This window comes from Siniperca chuatsi, linkage group LG19 (assembly GCF_020085105.1).
Source record: "Siniperca chuatsi isolate FFG_IHB_CAS linkage group LG19, ASM2008510v1, whole genome shotgun sequence".
Classification (NCBI taxonomy): Eukaryota; Metazoa; Chordata; class Actinopteri; order Centrarchiformes; family Sinipercidae; genus Siniperca; species Siniperca chuatsi.
In genome coordinates, this window is record NC_058060.1 from 15,923,490 (window position 1) to 15,946,050 (window position 22,561).

Sequence of the window (22,561 nt, forward strand, 5' to 3'; positions counted from 1 at the left end):
GGGCTAAGGCTGTAGCAAAACTTATATTGATAAATGTCATCAACTAATAATTTATAACTAACCAGAGCAGCAATCTCTGTTGACACAGACACAAACTTAAACGAAGATTAGTGCATTGTGAAAGAGCTCCATCTGGTGAAAGACTGGAAAAATACATCAATACATTTACATTTGATGTTCCAAGTTTGCTGTAGCAATTTAATAGCATTTTTATTCAGAGGTTTGTTATTTCTTCCATGTCTGTCCTGTTTAGCTTCTGGTGCACATTCAAACATTAAAACTCTTCTTATCTGGATGTAGCATATTGTCATATTTTTTAAGGGGAAAGCGGCCAAATAATCAAGATAATAAAATTCTTTTTGCTGGTAGTGTCTGACCACTGCTGAAAATGGAGGTAATGCTGATTTCTTGGACACACAAATCAAAGTAACAAAAGGAAAAAAAGACACTATTTATTAATGAAATGTCAGTTTTACCACCGCAGGAAAAAATAAAGCCCTGTCATCACCACTGTATTTGGCAGTTACAATGAATGACATTGTTACATTACTTCCCATTATTACAAACAGGTTGCAGCCACAGAAAACACTGAATCAACCTTATGTGAGTCTAATTAGATACAAATGTTCTATTAAACATACTTCAGGTTGGCCTTCTGAAACTGAATGAGTTTCAAACTGTTACCTGTGTTCAGATTAGCTGAAGACTTCAGATGTTGATAAAAGAAAAAAATATAAAGAGAAGGTTGCCACATGTTTCAACCGTACAGTGTAGTTTTGCTGTATGTTATAAACCTTCATAATCAACATAATTTTCCTTCATTTTCATTTCAAGTGTTAAAATATCCTCCACATTATTTGGTTCTACATCTTCATAACATCGGTGGCGACATTATTTTACAATTCATTTGGTCAACACCTTGTAGGCTACAGTGGAAATGGTGAGTCAGTAAAACCTCCTTTGTATAAAAAATATTACAGCATCACCAATGTCCTGCACAGAAAATTCCACGCAGCATAACAAACTCTTACAAAATGATTTATGGTATTCGAAATTTGCGTTGACCCTGTCCAAGAAAACCTCAACAGTTTATTCCTCTGTCATATGGCTGAACACAGCATCAAAAGGCTGCTCACTGAGCCAGTCTAATTCTGAGTAATTTACCAAAATATCTGGATGGCACAACCTACTTGAGAACAAATTGAAAATGTATTAATAAGAGGCTCAACTGTGTTATCTGCAGCTACGTTACATTTTATGCTTCCAGTGAAAACATCTGAGTTTCCTCACTCAATTACAAGCTTAAAGAGACTTTTCCAAACTATTTGTACATTATAGTGAAGGAACATTTGAATTATCAGATGATTGTGTTTTACTTAAAATTTCCTCTTTCTTGATAAAATAAGGGAATAGTGTGATGTAAAGGACACAACGCTACGTATTTTGACAAACACTATAAACTAATAATTTACTTCCCTCGCTTTACAGAGTGCAACTGTTTAGCTATTAAAAACTGAATGTCTAAGAAGCTAATTACACAAAATGTTAAAAAATAATTAACTACAATGAGACATCTATTTAGCCTAGTTATGCATCAGCGCTACTGTGATGTGTTCTATATTCAAACATAGATTATAACCATATGATTTCTATGTTTCAAACAATCTGAGAACTACAGATTGGGGTTCACCACTCCCTAAGAAAGAAAGAATGAAAAAAATTCAACCAAGTACAGTAAACATAAATCAGGATATAAATATCATTTTAGCTAAACCCAACACGGAACACATTCAAGAACAATTTCCATACCCAACACAAAATAAATCTAAACCGAATAGTGCAGTCAAACATTTTTACCCATCAAATCAGTGCTTTCATATTCTTACCCGCAGTTTACATTTTGACAATGTAGAGATCAGTAGAAAAAGATGAAAAAGACAAACTAAAATATCTAAATTTGCTTTGATCGTACAAAATGGGTTTAAAATGGAGTTAATGCGATACAATTCTCCTTTTATCACAAATTGTGTTGAAAATAGTAAGATAACATGCCTTAACATCATGCCTTACATGACTATAAAACTAATTGTTCCTCTGTATAGAATGGAATTTCCATTAAGTCATTAAATAACAAAGCCCTTACATTTGAACCTCTGCAACACTTGCCAGTGTATCTGTATATAAGTCAACACAATTACAACACAGTAAGGCATTAACAACCCATAGCTTTGCATTTACACCTTTGCATTAGGTCTTTACTGTAGCCTAATGAACAAATAATGGAAAACAAATCAGTGGACTGTCACTGATCTTAAATCAAACTACACTAAATTAAGTATCACAATGCCACCAGTGCTGGATATTCAACCTAACTATCTGCTAATCAGCCATGTGTGCCTATTTTAAAAGTACAATTAAATATAATGTCTGTTACAATCACAAAATGTCACCTTGTGTTGTAAACTGCAAAGATAATCGCCTGTGGCAGCAGAAATAATACTGAGCTGAATGATAGCAGAAATGCATCTTAATTATAAAATCGCAAGCGTGACCAGCTTCAACAGTTAGGGCTGTGATAAAAATGAAAAAAAACTCACTTCATTTTCTCCAAAAACATTGAATTGACAGGACGGCACTGACTTAGATCGATCAACATTTTGTTTCTAAAACAGACATCTCTTTTAACCACATCCCAAACTTTTCTTTCAGTATCTGTTTGCAGTGTTATTTTTTGATAAAGGATACTTATAAGGATCCAGAAAGAACTGCATTTCACTGTATACTCTTTACAGTCTTAGAAACAATGTACACAAAGTGCAAGTACATACTGTATACAAGAAAATATTTACTTGTAATTATAATTTTCCATGATGACACAAAATTAATGAATATGTTTTTTCATAAAAATCCACAACATCTCCATAACAAATGTGGATCCTGTCATTTTCACCTGCACCTAAAACTGGAGACACAAAGAGCTGTGGGTGGTGCAGCGCAATAAACTGTCCTCTGCTCCTCAGACCCCACAGTCATCGGCCCTGTCTTGGAGTTTGCGGGTGAGGATGAGGAGGGTGGAGAGAGAGGCGACTGAAATGTGGAAGATCAGCTGCCACGCATTCCTCAGGCCAAGCAGGTAGAGGTTGCATAGGACGATCGCACTCAACAGAGTGAAGGACTTGAGTTTCTTCAGAGATGAGTGGAACAGGTAGAGGTGGCACTGTGGACACAGAAAGGTCACTCACGTGGAAGAGTCTGACATGGGTGGATTTCAGTTTGCAATGAACAGTTGTGTTCTGAAAACGTGAACCGCATTTACCTGAAACACACAGCAGACAAACGCCAGAAGAAATGCCACAACATTCCATATACCCTCCAAATCATCCTGCGTATAGGGAAAGGAAAACAATTAAACAAACTGGTGATGTGTCATTCAGGTGAAAGTCCATGTAATTTAAAATGTACCACATTTACTTCAGATTATAGCTAATTCACACAAGAGTGACTATTTTGCAGTTTTGTGCAAACCTCATCATTATCAAACCTCTGCTTTCACAGCAAAATGCTAATGCGCAGCAGCCAGCTCAACATAGCTATAATTAAGGTTAGCTTATGCATTTCCAAATAAAATCCCCAACTAAACATAACTGGCTTTGTTATGTGAGTGAGAAAGCCACAGTAGAGCATTCTTTCTCTTAAACAATATTCTGAATATACAACATATTAACAAGTTTATATTGAATATAACATTTTATATTGAATAGTATAACATCAACATGCTGGACTCCTTTTTAGATTAATTTGAAGTATTTATGATAGGATTCTGGCACTGGCACATACCTGGAATGTGTACTCTATGATGTGAACACCACGGATTATGTTCAAAGATGCACACATGATATTTAGGACCAGAGAGAGGATGCCTGGCGCTGTCACTGGTTCGAGTCTTACATTCTGACCTGTTGAACAAAAGAAAGTGACTATAAATAGTGTAAAATAATAAAAACACAGAGAAAACTTTTCCTCATGTCTGCATTACAGAAACAAAAATGAAAGTGGCACTGTATTGTATATGCTGTATAAGTCATATGGTCAACAGTCTTACCAGATCCAGGACCTTGCTCCATGTGCCCATTTGCAGTGCCGTTGGTGAGCTCCACTTCATCCAAGTTAATTACTTGTGGTGGATGGATCCTCAGATCCTCCTGGACCTCTGCCAGTGTCACCTCCAGAGCCGGACCTCCGCTCTGGTTGTACTGCTGCTTCAGCTTCTGAATGGTGCTGTCTGTCAATTGGCAGCATGGGTAACATTAGGATAAATATATTTATATTTAGTTTTAAAGTATCATAACACAGGAACTTTGTTTGACATTCAACACATCATATTCAACACATAAAATCTTTTGCAATCCCAAAATATCAACAGCAAATCTACAGTAGATGACAATATTTCTCCTCCTACTCACCAAATTCCAAAAATGGATATGGCCTGGCTGCCAAGGCAACAACGGTGCTATTGAAGCATGCTGTGAACTCCCAGCGCAGATCTTCCAGGAAGCAGAAGGCCTTAGCAACAGGGAGGCTACAGTGGCACACGGTCATGTAGGATACACCCTCTGACGAGACGAAGCTGAACAGGTGAGAGGAGAAAAGGTGTTTAGTAAACAAACAGCCTGACGCAGCGTGACATGGATGCCCCTGTGACCAAATGGACAACATTCTGTCAGTCTTCAGCATCACAAAATCAAATACACACTGAGTCGCTTTAGTCGACTGTGTATTGTGTCTTTTTGCAGTTATAGAGAGTACAACTGAGACAGTCTGCTTGTTTCCTGAATCCTTACTATATGTTGAGCCTCTGGCCCTTGACGGTCCCTCTGTAAGGGAAACGGGCCAGCGCCTTGCTGATGGTCCTGAGCTGCTGCTTCCTCTCCTGGAGCTCTCGGTTGTGTTCAAAGTCTGTGGAGGCTGACAGGGGAAGTCCATCCCTGACCCGAACCACAAAGGCAAACAGGATCAGAGACATGATCCACTGGGTCCATGAAGAACACACTGCCTATATGGGATCAAGAGAAAGATCAGAAAGATCAGATCATCAGTAACACTATATTAGGGCTACAACTACGTTATTTTCATTATTTGACAGCCATTTCCCCCAAATAATCAATTAAATTTGGTCTATAAAATGTCAGAAAATAGTCAAAAATGCTCATCACAAGTCCCTAAATCTAACGTCTTCAAATGTTTTGTTTTGTTCAATCAACAGTGCATAACTCAAAGAGATTCTGTTTACTATCACAAAAGACAAAGAGAAGCAACAAATATTTACAACTGAGGATTTACTTTTTGGCTTTTTGTTGCTTGAAAATGACTTAAATGATTAATTGATTATCAAAATAGTTGCAGATTAATTTACTGTCTATTGACTTAATGTATCAATTAATCAACTCTATATTTCAGCTCTATATTAAAATACACTCAGTTGCCAATTTATCAGGTATACTTAGCTAAAACGATTACAGTCTAATACAACAGCCCTTCATGAAGGATATACTGTTTTCGCCAGGTGTTGATTCAACTTTATGGTCATTTTAAAGTCTTGTGGTTTGTTTAATTGCATTGAGTTATTCTCAGAGGCGTTTCTCACATTTTGTCCACCCCATTTTTATCAGTGAGGGTAACCTAAATATTAGATACACCTATTGCTAACGCAATTCAAACCAGCAGCACCACAAACTACAGCCTCCAAAATGACCATAAAGTTGAATTACTACTCTCAAACTTAAAATAGTTTTGACTAAAACTCAACATTAAAAGCTTCATGGAGGAAGACTTTATTGCAGGGCTGTTGTTGTTGTTTTAGACCGTTTGAGTTGTAGCAGGTGTCCACAACGTTACAGACTTCAAACTGAGTTTATATTATTAACTACGTAACTTAGACTTAAAATTTTGCTCAGTTAAGTGCTACTTGGAAAACAGCGATAATTCATTCTAAGGTTAATTATATATGGTACTAACACCTTACCTCATTATCATGGGTTTCATGCTGCACTGTTACCTAGCTACTGTAGGTTAGCTGACTACAGCATTATATCAAAGAAATACACCACCAGTAGGTAGCCAGCCAAAGCTTAAGATGCGCGTTACCAGCGCAATTGCATAACGTTACTTTCTATTACCAGCGATTAATACAGAGAACCTGAATAATCTGGTATAATATATACGTAAGAAGTTACATTAACATTAGCCAACGAGCTAACTTGAAACCTTCTTCCTGATACATAAAACCCACAACAAATATTCTACGGAAACCCGGGAGGGACAAAACTACGCTTAACCAGTCGGAGTTATCTTGCATCGCACCAACGTCCTCTTCACTAAAAAGTGAAGTTAGCGCATTGTCGGCCGTCAGTGACTAGCTAATTGCCTAGCTAACGTTACTGCACAGAGGTTAGTTATGTCATTTGCAACTTTGGATAACCGGTAATCTGATTCTCATCGTCACGTTAAATGTGAACAACGCTAGTAAATGCGGCTGAGAGAAGTCTAACGTAAGCTAACGTTAGCTAGCTACTAGCTGTTAGCTTATACATCCATGGTTTGCAAGCGCTAACGTTTGTATTAGCGTAGCTAGCTGTTGTTAAATATGTAGCCCATTGATATACCTACTGATCGGTTGTTGCTCTAAACATGTCTTACACTTCAGACAAAACCGACAAAGCTATGAGTAAAATGTGTGCCGTATTAGCTAACGTTATACGAGTCATGAATGTGGGCTAATAGTTAATGTCGTCTCTGTGGTGATCAGCAGTTCCTTGTTTGCATTGACAATATGTGTGGGCCATTACATCTATATTTTGATATATATGCTTTATATAATCATTTGTCAGCCTTATTAGCTACTATGGTCTGCATGACTTGTAGGACGTGTAGCTCACATTACCTCTGATTTATCCAACTAAATACTTGAAAATGCTTGAAAACGCGTTTGTACAGTTGAGACATCTCCTGAAGCTGAAGTCGATTATTGCTGTCTATATGTAGCAGGGAAGTTTCACAATCTCACAATGCCATTCCCAGTACATCAAACACAGGCATGGTTTGTAACATGGTATGAGTTTGGCTATGAATACAATGCATTCCTGTCTTTGAGTTGAGCAGTGGTAGCTGAAATTATGGGTCACACAGGCAGTAGTAGAAAACAATTTTTATTGGTCTTATTTGGGAATGCAGTATAATTCAGCTGCACTGTTGCAGTTTATTTTTGTTCTATCATTAGCAGCGAAGTATACATACATTATACATACACATATGAGTGGCCTGAAATTAGTTCCACTAGAGTAATGCTTGCTCTCTGTTCCCTTTCTTAGACCCCCCCAACACACACACACACACACACACACACACACCATGTGAGGTGATAATTGTTACATGTCAGCATTTTCGGAACAATATGCAGCCGAAATCATGCAAATTATGGTAAGATTAACCTTTTTAATAAATCCAGACATTACTGACAGATTATTGGACGCCTGCTTTCTTGCAATCTTGCATCTCCTCCCCCCCCCGCAAAACAATGTCTGTAGAGGTACACTGACTTTAAACAAGTTGAGGCAGGGTTTTGGAAACACAAGTAAGGCTAGTGCCGTGATTTCCTAATCATTTGGCAAGGGTAAACATTGTGAGGTATGGTGCTGTTATTGGTGTTTGCTTGCATTGTTGCAGTGTCTACTTGTTCACATAGTCAAAATCAAAAATGTTCAAACCAACAGGCCACTGATACACCTTGAAGATAAATTCCTGTCCATTCCCACTCTTACTTTGACCAGGCTCGGTAGTAGTAGCAGCAGTTTGTGACATTTCAGTAAGCTGTCACACAGTGATATCCAAGTGGACAGACGAAACAGTTAAAAATGTACAGCGAGGAAGTTGTGCTGTGCTCTGCTTGGATTTGCGTAGCCATTACATTTCCCCATAGACTCACCTCCCATCGTTCTCTCTCCTCCCCTTTCTGTTTCTATCCTCCTTTTTTATCCTCCCTCGCTGTCTTTTGGTCTCTCTACATTGTTTTTCAATACTTACCCCTCTAAATGTGCTGTACTTTGTAGGTGTACACTGACAGATAACACAAAAGGAACCTGTATGGGGTGCTTACTGCTTCTTTTAGAGAAGGCAGCCTTATTTTTTTTCCTGCTTAGCTTTTCTGTGCTCTTTCTTCATTTTAGGTCACCTGGACATTGATCAAAATGGGGGTGAAAGACCGCCCTCAGTGTTACTTTGATGTGGAGCTCAACCGTGAGCCAGGTAAGAGAATTTAAAATAAGTTTACAGGTATGGGAATTAGTTAGACATGTAAGCAGCCTCAGCTTACTTTCATAGCCAATTACTTTGAACTGACATCATCAATAAAGATGTTTAAACTGGTTGTATGTAGTTTGTTTTTGTAGCCTTGTAGCTTTTGATTGATATTCATTTGGTTGTACAAAATGAAAGTGGAACACCCAGTGGTACATTGGCTTGGTAGACTGGTTTTGTGTTAGTAACTGTGTCTGTACTGAATGGTTGAATTGATGTCCAGCCCTGAGAAGCTATTAGCATTATGTACTTTTCGAGCAGGAACTATTTGCAGTTGATGTGAATGTAAAGAGGGCATGGACCAGTTCAGCAGCCTAAGGATAAATATATGTAATTTACTCATATTTAGACAGGGAGGGACAAATTAATCCCCATAATGCTTGTAAGAATTTTTTTCAGATTTGCTGCTAGCTATGGAAAGGTTTCTATAATGTGTGAGTTTCACCGGAGGATTCTTCTAATTGTTGGAGACCAATTAAAAGTGTGCAGAAGTGCAGTGTAGTAACATTTGGGCTACTTGTAACTTTTATGGCCTATTAATCTCTCTCCCCCTATTGTTAGTTGTTTTTTGGAACACCAAGTTTCTATTGATGATGCCTCAAATATCTTTAAACAGTTCTAACTTTTAGAAGCTAGAGGTGAAGTGAGCTAATATTTTTCTCTTGTGTTTTATAGTTGGGCGCATAGTCTTTCAACTTTTTTTGGATATTTGTCCCAAGACAAGCAAAAACTTTCTCTCTTTGTGCACTGGTGAGTAATGTTCAGTCAAGGACATGTTTTACTCTAATATCATGATTTTACAACATTTACTGCATTGTATGATGACCAGATAATGTTGTTTCAAAAAGTCAAACAAAAGAAACCTGTTTTAGAGCATAACATGAAACTGATCTGTTTGCTGTCTCAGAATACATACTACACAACAGTCATTATCTGGGTTTAAAAAGGGTCTGTTCCTTGTCGCTTTTCACATCTCTTTCTTTCTAAACTTTCCCATCTCTACCCTAAGAATAATCAAAATGAGTGAGACATGAAAAAGAATATGAAAGATGAATTGAAAATAAGAACCACAGTATCGTATCATGCTCCACACCCCTCTTTGGTTGTTTAATATCTTGAGGGAAGGAGCTATGGCTGTAGTGTAAATTGTCCAGTAACAGATAGAGTCACTGGATGGATAGAGGGGTCCTGGTCTGTCTCTCTAGATATTACATCCCACTGAGGAGAACACCGTGTACTGTAGTAGTGGTGGTCTGCCTAGAGATTGCCATAAATCTGCAGATCGATCCTCCCTCTCATTTTTCACCTCACCTGATGGACGGGAATGTGATGCTGGCAAGGGCAGACATGGGAGATGGCTGGTTAGTCTGTTCCTTTTCCTGGGCACACACAAAACACAACACAGTAATATACACTAATCAGCTGGGCAGTTTGCTGTGGCTTTCTCAAAGTGTCTAATGTGTCCTTTTAGGAGGGGATCAGCTCACACTATTAGAAACCAAACCCTTGGAACAATACTGAAGCCAGTGGAGCAAATACTAGAAGATTAGCAACCTAAGCTGCCCATTTGAACAGCCAGCCCTCTGTCCTCTGAAAAGCACCCTTAAGCACATCAAGGAAAGGAAAACCGGGGGTAATAGCTTTGGGTCAGTATTCTCTCCCCTGCCAGTATCACACCAGTGGAAGATTTCTTAACGAATTCTGCATTCCTGCACAGGAGTATTAACAACAGGATGCCTGAACAAAGGCATCTGAGTTTATTGAATACAACCCCCCCCAACTGTGGTTTCATTCCCTTGTTTAGAATAAACCTCATGTGGCAGCGTTCAAGACTAACATTTCTTAACACCTCAAGGCATCTGGTATACACAAAAGCTCATACAGTAGCAGGGCTGTTGAATGTTTTGTGTTTGATGAGAGCTCAGTTAACAAACATCTACTTGCAGGTGAAAAAGGAACTGGCAAAATCACAGGGAAAAAGCTGTGCTACAAAGGCTCCACATTTCACAGAGTTGTAAAGAACTTTATGATCCAGGGAGGTGACTTCACCGAAGGTAATAATGTCCAACATGTAACCTTGTTTACTTTGAAAGTGTGTGTTTAATCAAATTGACTAAATTAAGTTAGTCAGCCTGTGTTCACGCTAATCCACCTTTTTCAAACTGCTGGCTCCATTTTGACATAAAACCCAATGGAAAGCAACAGAGCGAAAACCGCTTCTATGAAAAAGATGCTGCATCTAATTTTGTTTGTTTTAGTAAGAATCAAATGCTCTCTTAGGTAGAAAATGTATTTTAATCATGGTGATGCTTTGCATGGTTTCACAGCTAACAATTAAAACAAAAACTGATATGGCAAAAAAAAAGATAGATGCTATTAATCTCATCAGTCGCCAATATACTGTATTGGCTTTGTTGTGGGTGTTTATGGCAGGAATCCAGGAGATCATACTGGTTCCTGAATGTGGCCACCACTTCAAACATTTGTCCTATAAACATCAATTAACTAATGAGACAGCACTTTTTCTGTAATGTGGTATAATGTGTAGACATGTCTAGTGGGATTTAATATAAAGAAGTTGGTTTTGGGCTTAATTATTTTACTGTTAATCTCTGCAGGAAATGGAAGAGGAGGAGAGTCCATATATGGTGGCTACTTTGAAGGTAATGGGAATATCACATTTTCTCATAAGCAGTCTACATTGTTGATTTCTCATAATCTGAATACAACTTAGCCAATTTTGCATGAGCATAATGTTGCATGTGCCTATTATGTTAATAATGGATTTCTTGTGGATTTTCCTATGTATGACTCCGTTGACCTTCACTTTTCCATTGTATAGTGCTGTCTCTTCAAACTTTATCAAATCAGCATGGAGAGTAGGCATTCTCTTTATTGAAAGCTACAATCTTCCTGCCTAAAATTTTCAACATATTCTTTTATTTATAGAGTGGTCTTTTGCAAAATGAGAAGGTAAGAGATGTACACAGCTCAGTAACACCATGTCAACATTGTCCCCATCACCTTTCTCTCTCAGTAAAAACAGTACAAATGTTTGCAATGGTGAAGGTGCAAGTTTGTACTGAAGGGATGTTACAGGATTTTGTATTCAGACAGCCTCCCCTTTAGACCCCCCAAAGCCTCAAGCTGCTCAAATTACTTTTTATGTTACATGTGTGGTATTTATAGCCGCATGACATGTAGTCAGATGCAGGCTGCAGGTTTCTCTACTCAATAGGAAGACTCCTAGAGTGCCACAGTAGAAATAAGATATTTAGCCTTGCAACATGGAGACAGTATATGTAGATAAAATTAAGATTTTTAGTATTTGTGTTTTCCAAATCAGAATAACTTTCATGTACGCAAAAAGCTTCAGGGAGACTTTTAGTCTATATGTAGTCAATTAACTATTCAGATATACTCTAGTATGTTTTCTATCTTATATTTAAAGGATAATTCCAGTGGATTTTCATATTTTAGTCCATTAAATTGCTTTTACACTACATCACTGTGGACCAAAGCATTCAGTATATTTAGTTTACATTCATTTAGTATGCTATGAAAATAATCTTCAGGAGGCTTGATACTTGCTTTTGATAAGTGATTTATCATGAGCATCTAGTCGCCTTTATTTTAAAATCCAATTTACATTACTGTCGTACACTTGTATGAAAAATTACGTTTTCTCCTTGATTATCTTCTCTTCTCCCTTTTCATATCTGACAGCATAGCTCATGAACATTAGCTATCTCTAAAATCTGTTCGACCCTCTTTGAATCCACCATCATGGAGAATTTCCTAAATGATATTAATGTAACCTTGATAAGAAGAAAGGCAATGGATGATTAATCTATCTCAAGCAAGTTTCAAGTCTAAGCATTTTGCCTCCCATAGCATGTTAAAATGAATGGAAACCAATATGGTATTTCATGGTCAGAATAATGTAAAATGTATGTTATTTGTAGTTAATAGTCTAAATCATACAAAACCAGTTTGGTACTTTAGAAAAGGACTAGAAGTAACAAACAAAACAACAAAACCCTTTACAAAATGCCTTTATGGAAGGACTGGTTGGTGAGGCAATGATTAGGTTTGATGGATTAAAATTGTACTCCCTCTTGTCCTCTTCTTCCCTGAATATTTCCGCTCTTATACATCAGAGAACACTCGCTAAGACTTCGATCCCTCTTCCTCTGCTCCCCACAGATGAGAACTTCACTCTCAAACACGACAGAGCCTTCCTGTTGTCAATGGCCAATCGTGGGAAAGACACCAATGGTTCACAGTTTTTCATGTGAGTAACATAAAGTAAATCAAATCACTCTGCACCTTTTAATAACTATAACATTTAACTGACAGGTCGCATTATTTATTTGCTTTTTTGAATGTGTTTTGCTCTCTGTCCCTTTTTCTGTTTTGAAATCTGTAGAGTAGAATTTGTCATTGAGTGTGAACATCAACAAATCCACTCTCTGTGTGCATTTAGATTTCAAAGTGCAGAGAAACATGGATTCATTCTTTTTTACCTACAAATGTGTTACATTTTTTCTCTTGCCGTTTTTGTGTAAAATTTACAGAAACTCTAGCATCCTGCTCCTCCAAGGTAATGTGTCTCCAAGGCTGTGTTTCTCTCTCTCTCCTGACTGTATTTATCATTCATTAGTTTGTATTTGCAAGTATTCTACAGAGTACAGTGTTTTATTTTGGATATGTTGAACAATATTCACAAACGGCTTGAGGTTATTTGGCTTTGTAGACTTCTTTTATCACTAAAACCGGTTGCCACCATAAGTTAAAAATGTCCTACATGAATAAAAACTCTTGAAATATAAAGGAGGAAATGTATACAGTATAATCCAAATATGGTTATATAATTGCCCACACTCTGTTGTTGAGTGTTTTCAATGCCTGTTAGTGGCAGTAGCCTAAAATACAAGTGTTTTATAAATTGATTTGCAATCCAGTATCATTAAACAAATGGTGGTCTTACAAATTCTGTACCTTGTTTTATTTATTTTTTTATTTTTTATTTTTCCCGTGGTACAGTAGCACCCGCACTTTGTTGAAGTTACTTGTTTATTCTCATTCTTTTCCTCCTCTTTCTTCTTTTCTCACGACCCCACCACTGCCATTGGTCGACTTTCTCCGGCTTATTTGCTTCCACAAACAGCACAACCAAGACGGCACCTCATCTTGATGGGTAAAATCTAATTTCACTTTGGCACTTACAGAAGACATTAAAATGGTGTTTACAGTTATTGGTGAACCTTCATTTCTGACTTGATTTTATGGCATTTTACTGAATTCAGAATTCTTAAAGCCCCTGAAATGTGTATTTCTTTATAATATTCAATATTTGTGACTGTATAGGAAATAATCAAAGTAAAAAAAACATCTTTGTGTTTTTTGTTTTTTTTAAAGAGTTTAACAGTCAAACACTCAGCTGATTTGAGCTCTGATTGAGCCCTGTCCACCTGAAACCAGTGAAAAGAACACAGAGAAAAAAAGAAATACAGGAATCTCTCATATGAAATAACCAAAACTGTTCTAACTTTGGCAGGAAATAGTGTGCTGAGAAGCTGATTGAGAAAAATAAGATTTCGGGGCCTTTGAAGTTACTGAAATCATGTAATAGTCAAGTAAAGTATTGTTGTAACAGGCAGCAATGTTTTCTGCTTCTACGCAGAGTTCATGTCGTCTTTGGTCTAGTCATCTCCGGCTTTGAAGTGATAAAGAAGATTGAGGGGCTGAAGACTGATTCAGCCAGCAGACCCTACGCTGATGTGAGAGTGACAGACTGCGGGCAACTTATCACCAAGTCCGCTAATGATGGTAAGCTCAGTAGTAAGTAGGGTTCGCTGTATTCTTTTTTCAGGCCAGAAGCAGACTTCCCTACCCTGTCCGTGGCGTGTGTGTGTGTGTCGTTTAATTTTTACAAAAGACTATTTACAACAACTGATTAAAACCTGCCTTTTCAATCATTTATGGACAACAATGGAGCTCTATAACACAGAAGAATAAGCTACATCAGTCTTTGGATACACAAGCAATACTTGTTAGCAGGTTCAACGCATTGTTGGTTTTGGTCTTTTCATTGGATTTGTTGAATTGAAAGAAAAAATAGAGAATATCACCAGACTTTGTAGATGTGATATATTGTTTAATGTCTAGTGTATATGACAAGTTATGTTAGTTCTTAATAAAAAGCTTATAGTTGTTATCAATTTTTTAGGGATCTATACATAAGCTTACACGTTTATATTCTCTCTTTATGTCTATGTCTCCTGTGGGGAATAACATGTTGCCTGTGATTGTAACTGGGTCGTATTTTGTGCTCGTTCTGTAAGAGCATTTTGATGCCAGTGTTTTCCCCCACTGGCATTAGCACGGGGCGTGTAACCTGATCTTCTGTTTAATGAGGATAAGCGAGGTGGAGTTCACTTGGCAGCTGTCCACCTGACTCTGCCAGGCCTGCTTTCATTGCCTCCAACATAGTGAGAAGAATCAAACAAAGCCTTTGTTGTTGTAGTACCACCCCGAAAATGACTCCTGGCATTTGAACTTCTTACTTTTACTGAATACTATATCGGTGTTGTATCCCTAAAAATAAGCATATTTTTTATTGAAATGACACATGCTGTTATATTTCTTACTTTAGTACTTGAAGGCAAGAGGAAAAGAACCCCCCATTCTGCCGACTCGTCCCTCAATTCCCACGACTCGTCTTCTCAGTTTTCTTCTTTGGTGGAATCTGAAAGTGAATCAGATGAAAAGCACAAACATCACAAGCACAAGAGCCATGCAAGGAGTAAACGGTCAAAAAAGAAAAGGAGGGAATCAAAGAAGGAGAGGAACACTGTTGTTCTGCCCACCAAGCAAAGGTATTTTTTTTAATCTTTGTTCATGATTACATTTTTGCATGCTTATATAATTACTATATATTACATGTATCTCAAATGTACATAACCACATTTTTGATCCAGTCTGATCAGTATATCCAAGTCTAAATAGAAGCACTGACAGCTTAATAGACGTGTTGGTTTTTTGCATAACAAAATATTGTTTTGCGTCTTGTCATTGAAGCTCACACAGTCCTGTGGAAAGAGAGGTGCTGGAGGGAGAGAATGAACAGAGTGGGAAAAGAGAGAAGCTGGTTGTCCGACCAGAAGAAATCCCACCGGTGCCAGAGAACCGCTTCCTTCTGCGACGGGACTTGCCATCTCAGGAAGATAAAACAGAGATGTCAGTTTTTAAGTTGGTGGCTTTTTTTTTTTTTTTTTTTTTTTTGGAATACATTTTAGCTTACACATTGAACAGTATACTCCTAAGTAATTACAGTAGGTGTTTACTTTGAAATTTGATCTTTTCAGAGTTGAGAAAGAAGAAACGTCTCTTTCAACTGACCAGAAACCAGCAGTCTCCAAGTCTGGACGGAAGATCAAAGGCAGAGGAACAATGGTATTTTCACCTCAACTAAGATCAGAGATTAGTCTCTTCAGATTTGGTGTGTATGTATTAATTATTCTTGCAGTAGACTGCTTGTAGTTTTACCTGATCCACTTTGACTAATTCCAAGGGCCAATATTTGCAAGCGGACAATATAATTTCTTTCTGTTAATCAAAATTTTACTTGGATTCATGAGAGGAAAGCAAAAATGAAATATTTAATTCGTAGCTGAAGATCATGCTTGTTTTTTCAGACTTCTTTTCTTGTAGATTACTAAGTCATTTTACTTCTTCAAAACTCTTGGCTGAACTGGTCGCAACAGATAAACATACACCACCGGTGTCAAGTGGTCACAAGTAGGCATTACTTCCTTTTAAGGGGTCACAAGCCAAAAAGGGTAGGAACCACTGCTGTAAAGAACTGACATACATCTATTTCATTGACCCCAGAAACTAACTATTTATTTTTTGTTTTCTCTATGCTCATCTCTGCCTGCATAACTTTTTGCCACTAATATGCATTTTTATGATAATAACATAAGTCGCTTAAGACAAAGAATCTTTAAGCACAGCCTCAGCATGCTCTGTATAAAGTTTTGATGTTTTCTTATTAATGTAATTTGAAGTATCAAAATATATTAACTTTTTTGCAGAGATATCACACCCCCACAAGGTCTAAATCGCGCTCTGCATCTGTGGAAGAGCGTGGTAGCAGTGAAACTCCACCACACTGGAAAGAAGAGATGAAGAGAACTAAAGTTTATCAACCGCCGAGTGTCGAGAGATGGAGCAAAGGAGACAAGTATGACTTCGTATTTTACTTTCCAACTTAGAATATTAGATTTGCTTTTTTTTTTTTTTTTTTTTTTTTTTTTTTTTTGCTTCATGCATCTTTTGACTTAACAGATTGAATGACCATTCCTCAAGCAGATGGGACGACAGAAGTGACTCTGCGTGGTCCCGCTCTCCAGAACACTCCTCAGACCACAGCTCTGAGAGGTCCAGCATGCGCCGCCAACAGAAGAAAGAGAAGAAGAAAGCCAAACACAAGAAGAAGGCCAAAAAACGTAAACGTGGCAAGAAGAAGAGCTCCAAGAACAAAGCTCATGAACCTCATGTGTCAGAGGGTGAAAGGTCAGTGTCTTCAGAAAGACCGTCCAGAAGATCCCATTCTCCATCTCGCTCCTCTTCAAATCAGCATCATTCATCAACTCGGAGGAGACGACAGTCCTCACTGTCCTTGAGAGACTCACGGTCCTACTCTAGGTCCTACACATCTAGTCAGTCCAGATCTAGAGGGAGGTCCAGGTCTTATTCAAGATCCAGAAGCCTTTCTAGATCTAGAAGTCGGTCTTTATCTAGGTCTAGATCCAGATCTCAGTCCTATTCTCGATCCCGGTCTAGATCCAGGTCAAGGTCAAGATCCAGGTACAGATCTAGGTCTCCATCCAGAAAGAGCAGTTCATCCAGATCCCCAAGAAAGAGGAAAGCCAGCAAGCCCAAAGCGGACGCCATGATCCATGTGCCTGAGAATCTTCCAGTGAGCAAAGTCGCGCCTGTCCCCAGACTCCCTACTGTGCCGGCTCCTGAAAGCATCCCTGTGATCCCCCTGAGCGACAGCCCCCCACCCTCACGCTGGAAACCTGGTCAAAAGCCCTGGAAGCCCTCCTACATCCATATTCAGGAAATTAAAGCTAAAGTAGCTCCCAGTAACATTTCCTCCACTGGACAAGCAGCTGAAAGTGTTTCAGGAAAAACTCAGACTTCAGTTATACCAAAGTGTCTGCCAGGTGACTCTGAAAGTGACAAAGCACACAAACCTGCAGGGCACTCACACAGCAGGTCCTCCAGAAGTAAGTCCTGCAGCCGCTCAAGGAGCAGAAGTTACAGTAGGTCCAGGTCCAGATCCCCTTATCAGTATAACAGCAGGTCATCCTCCTACAGCAGATCAGGCTCTGAAAACTCCCAGAAAACATGTAGCAACAAGAAGAATTCATTAGACAAGGAATGGAAAGAGTATTACAGCTCTCTAAAAAGGATAAAAGATTTAGATAAGTACATTGCACTCGCCAATAGTCAAGATGCTCACTCAGGATCAGAGAACAGGGCAGGCTGTGAACATAGTCCTGATATCAGTGTCTCGAGGAGAAGCGTCTCTTTGGAGAAAATAAAAGAGGAAGGCAGCTCAAAAGCTCAAGAGACAAAGCATTACGGCTCAATGCCGGTGGAGAGCTTTAATAGCAGGTCTGAATGGGATAGTGACAGTGATAAAGTGAGCCAAAGCAACAGTGCTACCCTGTCAAAAAAGCAGAAACGAGCAGCTCAGACCAGTGAAATTCTTGACAAGAAGTTGTCTGCTGTTACTGGATGGAATTCCGAAAGTGATTCTGAAAATATAACAGCCAGGATAATGGCCATATCTGAAAAAGAGGAAGGGGAGGCAAGTTCAGAATCAGAATATGAGACTTCCAGGAAGACATCAGCGGTTGCAGCTGCTGCTACTGCTTCTGGTCAGTCAGAGGAAAGTCCTGAGAAGGCTGCAGAGCCAGAGAAGCACAAGAGCAAGAAGAAGGCCAAACGTAAGCACAAACACAAAAGACGAAGTGAGAACAAAAGTGGTTCCCAACACAGTAAGGACAAAAGAAAGAGATCTAAGAGGAAACATCAGAAGCTCAAAGAGACTTTTCACTGGCAGCCACCTTTAGAGTTCGGAGAGGAGGAAGAAGACGATGAATCAAAACGAGAGAAACACAGTCCTGGTAGAGTTGTCAAAGAAAGGCCTGGTGTGGAAAGTATGAATGAAAAGGACCAAAATATAACATCTTTAAACAAGAATCCTACTAGAGAAGAAGATAGGGGGCAACAGAGAGCAAAAGAATGTATCAACAAAAACCCAAAACATACTGAACCTCATCTTCAGTCATCCAACAGGAACGGTGCTAATTTCCCCAGTATCAAAGAGCAAGAGTCATTAGATGATATGGACATTTGTACCCCTGAGCATGATGTTGAAATTGTAGAACCTCCAGTTACACAGGATTCTTATTATAATGCCCCTGAAATAGCTCTAAAATCTACCTCAAAGTCTTCAGATATGGCCAGTAAAGATGGTGCTTTACCTCATAGCAAAGAACAGCCTTCAGTTACCTCCACAACAACAGCTGCTGGACTGCAAGATCAAGCAACCACTGGCAAAACGGCTGGCACTGTAACTAATTTCAAATGGAGGCCTTTGAAAGGAATGTCAGGTCTACAGAACGTGAACGTGCCACCCGTCACCACAAAAAACACTCTACTTCAAGAGAACCCGACCCCCAACACGCAGGGAGTAAGAATGGAGATAAAAAGCAAAAGCCGGGTCCGACCAGGATCTCTGTTCGATGAGGTTCGTAAGACCGCACGGCTCAACCAGAGGCCGAGGAACCAGGAGAGCTCCAGCGAGGAGAGCTCCCCCTCTGTGGGAAAGACGAGGGAAACACCACGCACGCGATCCCCGAAGAAGTCCAGGTCTACATCCAGGAAGTCTCGCTCCGTTTCCAGTCACCGGTCTCGCTCCAGAGGCTGGTCCCACTCCTACAGCAGGTCCAGGAGTAGATCCCGCAGCTCCAGCTACTCTTCCAGGTGAGACAAAAAGCACACTGATTAAATGAAGAGCATGCAGGCACCAACAGTAAATCTCTCTAAATGCTGGAGGGGCTCCTTTTGATGTAGATCAAGATTGTTGTGAAGTGATAAACTTGATGGATGTGGAGCTTTGGTAAAATGTGATTTATAACACAACATAATTCTTTTAGGAGCCGCAGCAGGAGTCGGAGGAGACGCAGAAGAAGACGGTCACGTTCTCGTAGCAGCACATATCGAAGTTACAGGAGTCACAGGTACACCCTGAAACACTGATTTAATAATCTATTGTGGCACTTAATGGATCCTGGGGGGGGGGGGGGGTCAGCGGTCAGATGAAAACCACACAGAGAAGAAACCTTGGAGCTTGTGAGGTTTCAGTATCATGCTCTTCATTTTACATTTCAGCCACATAGAACATTCAAAAACCTCTCAGTAGTGTAAATGTAACTACAACCTTCCCAAGACTTTCCTTTTTTCCCTGTTGTGTGTTTTAGTGGTCTTGAAGTATCTTTCAAACCTGTGTGTCTAAGTCTTTTTGTTTTTCTTCCTATCAGTCGGACGTACAGTAGAAGTCATTCCAGAAGTCGCTCATATAATCGCCGTCGGAGATCCAGGTCTGTTAATGGGCTGACACTCAGAAATAGAAATGTTTAATTGTTCTTGTGAGGGGTCACTGAGTTACCCTTAACACTATATTCAGATTAAAACACCACAATCTAATTTTATTTTAATCACAATTAAATTTGGAATCAGTTGCAGCAGTATTAATTCAGAGTTTGAAAGAATATTTATACACCTCTCACTTTTTTATAAGCGGTAATATGAAGTTTGGAGCAAGGGTTGGAAACAGTTGAAACTGAGCAATACACATCAAGCAGAAAAGGGCTTTTGTGCGGAGACATTAGAGCAAATAGAATATTCAGTTATTTAATCGACAGAAAATTAACTATTTTGATAATTTTTTCAAGCAAAATGAAGATTTGCTGCTTTTCTTTGTCTTATGTGACAGTAAAATTAATTTTCTTCAGTTTTGTTGGACAAAATAAACTATTAAAAGACATAGAATATATGTACAGTATATATAATTTTATAGACCAGAAGATGAATCTGTTTATCAAAAAAATTATCGGAAGATTAATCAATTAAAATAGTCGTTAGAAGAGATCAATCCTATCTTTAATCATTAACTATTGTATCTGCAATTGCATGATGCAGGAATAACCAATCAATCTTTTTCACTATGCACACAGTGATTCTGATTTTATTTTTTTAACTGTGCAGTGTATTTGTAATAAAATCACTGATGCCTCTTTATCATCATGCAAGGACTTCTCTTTTCCTTATATAATAAGCCTCTACCAAGCAAATCTGTGTGAATCAAAAATTATTCTGGAGATACCTCTAAAACAATATCTCTGTTGTGATCCGGCTGTATGTTAATGCAGGTCAGACTCCTACGACAGCTATTCCAGTCGGAGTCGGAGCGTGAGCAGGAGACGAGAGCGCAGACGAAGTGACAGCTACAGGAGCTCAGACCGCCGATCCCGGTAAGACGCTCTGCTCCTTGGTGAACCCTGACAAACCTCAACAAAGGTGGCAGGTCACACTCCAACCTTTTAACCTTCTTTCATTTCCTTCATGTGGCTGAATGTTAAGATTGTGGTTTAACACCCTTCAGCCTTTTGTACAAAGTAAAAGTGTATGTGTTTAATTCAGGCCTGAAAAGAAAAATATTTCACTGTAATCTCTGTCCTCTGAAGGTCGTCCCGCTCCTCCAGTCGCAGTTCTTCCAGACGCAGAAGTCACAGTCGCAGCAGTCGCTACAGTTGAGCTCTCAAGTCTACAGAGAGGGAACAAAACCACCAAGTCTGGACACTGTGCAACACAATAGCAACTACTAAAGCTCAGAGAGGAAAAAGTTGTATTCCATCTTGTTACTAGTTTTAATACTAATACTGTATGCCCTACCCCCTACACACACACACACACATATAAGCTGACATGACGGTCTTTGAGGAAATGAATGTTATAGAATGTAAATTAATAAACCACTTTACAAGCTTACACAAAGGCAGATCTTTTAGGGACTGTCACAGCTGAGAAGAACTGGGCTGAATCTTGTCAATATGGCCACTCTAGCATCTTAGAGGTATTAAGAAACTGTGATAAATAATATGAGAAATAAGCTGTATATATTTTATATTATATTCTTATACACTGAAATGTACAATTATACATACTGTAAGTGTATAATCCTCACAGTTCTGATGTGTGTGAGGAGTTAATGGGTTAGTGGGTATAGGTTGAAGTTATGCATTTAATTCAGTGTCAGCAAAACAGAATTCTTCAATGGAAAAAAAACGAGCTGTAATTTGTCTTTGTTCCATTTGTTTTATTACTGTATCATGAATGTTAAATTTACTCAAAGTATAGTATGTCTGATTTTGATTTTATTCAAACAGTTATGAAGGTTTACACAATAAATACCACCACATCTTAAGCCTCTGTTTTTTGGTTTTTCCTCACTGTATAGCAGATGTCAGTTCATGTCCTCAAATGGACTTGGAGAATTTGTTCCTATACAATGGCGCCATCTACCTTTCAATTCAGAACTGCAGTGTGTGTGTTCCAGTAAACTGAATAGTAATGTCTTTATCCTGGCAGATTTAAGCGTATTTATTATATTAATGTCAAACACTATAAATGCACTGACCAAATATTGATTGCAGTTTTCTTATTTGAATCCACTGTCATTTTTAGATATCATGCAATTAGAAGAATCAGATTAATACACAAATATAATTTCATTCCCCGATCAGGGCACTTCATTGGAATAAGAAAAAAGGGAGAGACGACTCCATTAAATTATTAATCACACACAGAGCTAATTGAAAATTTGGTTCCCTCCTTGCTAATATTTGCTTACACTTAAAGCCGCGCTGGCATGTGAGCACCTCTCTCTCTCTTATGGGAGCTTTTGGGAGCTGCATGCTAGAAACAAAAGAATCATGAGATACAGATCCTATTGAATTGCCACAGTGCCTGAATTTTTATCTGCAAGTGCAGGAGTGCAGATGGTGAAAAGTAGCAACAAGCATGCAGAAAAATTATAGCAGAATCATGTGCTGAACATGTGGAT

At 38.7% G+C, this 22,561-nt stretch overlaps 2 protein-coding genes and 1 long non-coding RNA gene across 7 annotated transcripts; 2 read left to right on the forward strand and 1 right to left on the reverse strand.

Annotated features, from left to right (window-relative positions):
• Window positions 1–431: 431 nt before the first annotated feature.
• sec22c (SEC22 homolog C, vesicle trafficking protein) lies at window positions 432–6,287 on the reverse strand. The gene is made up of 7 exons (XM_044175784.1): window positions 6,023–6,287; window positions 4,842–5,053; window positions 4,464–4,627; window positions 4,103–4,282; window positions 3,838–3,956; window positions 3,317–3,382; window positions 432–3,217 (listed from the first exon to the last, which is right to left on the reverse strand). The coding sequence occupies exons 2-7, from the start codon at window positions 5,021–5,023 to the stop codon at window positions 3,017–3,019; spliced, it is 912 nt and encodes a 303-aa protein (XP_044031719.1). The 5' UTR covers window positions 5,024–5,053; window positions 6,023–6,287; the 3' UTR covers window positions 432–3,016.
• Window positions 6,288–6,313: 26 nt separating this feature from the next.
• Window positions 6,314–21,922, forward strand: nktr (natural killer cell triggering receptor). 5 transcript variants are annotated; one of them, XM_044175778.1, is made up of 17 exons: window positions 6,314–6,447; window positions 8,223–8,301; window positions 9,028–9,102; window positions 10,299–10,406; window positions 10,971–11,015; window positions 12,559–12,646; window positions 13,523–13,552; window positions 14,039–14,184; window positions 15,011–15,233; window positions 15,436–15,606; window positions 15,723–15,810; window positions 16,452–16,600; window positions 16,705–19,419; window positions 19,593–19,676; window positions 19,977–20,036; window positions 20,868–20,969; window positions 21,183–21,922. In XM_044175778.1, exons 2-17 carry the CDS (start codon window positions 8,244–8,246, stop codon window positions 21,250–21,252), a joined length of 4,212 nt encoding a protein of 1,403 aa, XP_044031713.1. In that variant the 5' UTR covers window positions 6,314–6,447; window positions 8,223–8,243; the 3' UTR covers window positions 21,253–21,922. The 5 variants fall into 5 exon arrangements, with proteins under 5 accessions (XP_044031713.1, XP_044031715.1, XP_044031714.1 ...); XM_044175780.1 differs by having other exon boundaries at window positions 16,729–19,419; XM_044175779.1 differs by having other exon boundaries at window positions 15,436–15,594.
• On the forward strand, window positions 9,113–10,000 carry LOC122866310. The gene is made up of 2 exons (XR_006375670.1): window positions 9,113–9,713; window positions 9,824–10,000. It is a non-coding gene; the product is annotated as an uncharacterized LOC122866310 (long non-coding RNA).
• Window positions 21,923–22,561: the final 639 nt, after the last annotated feature.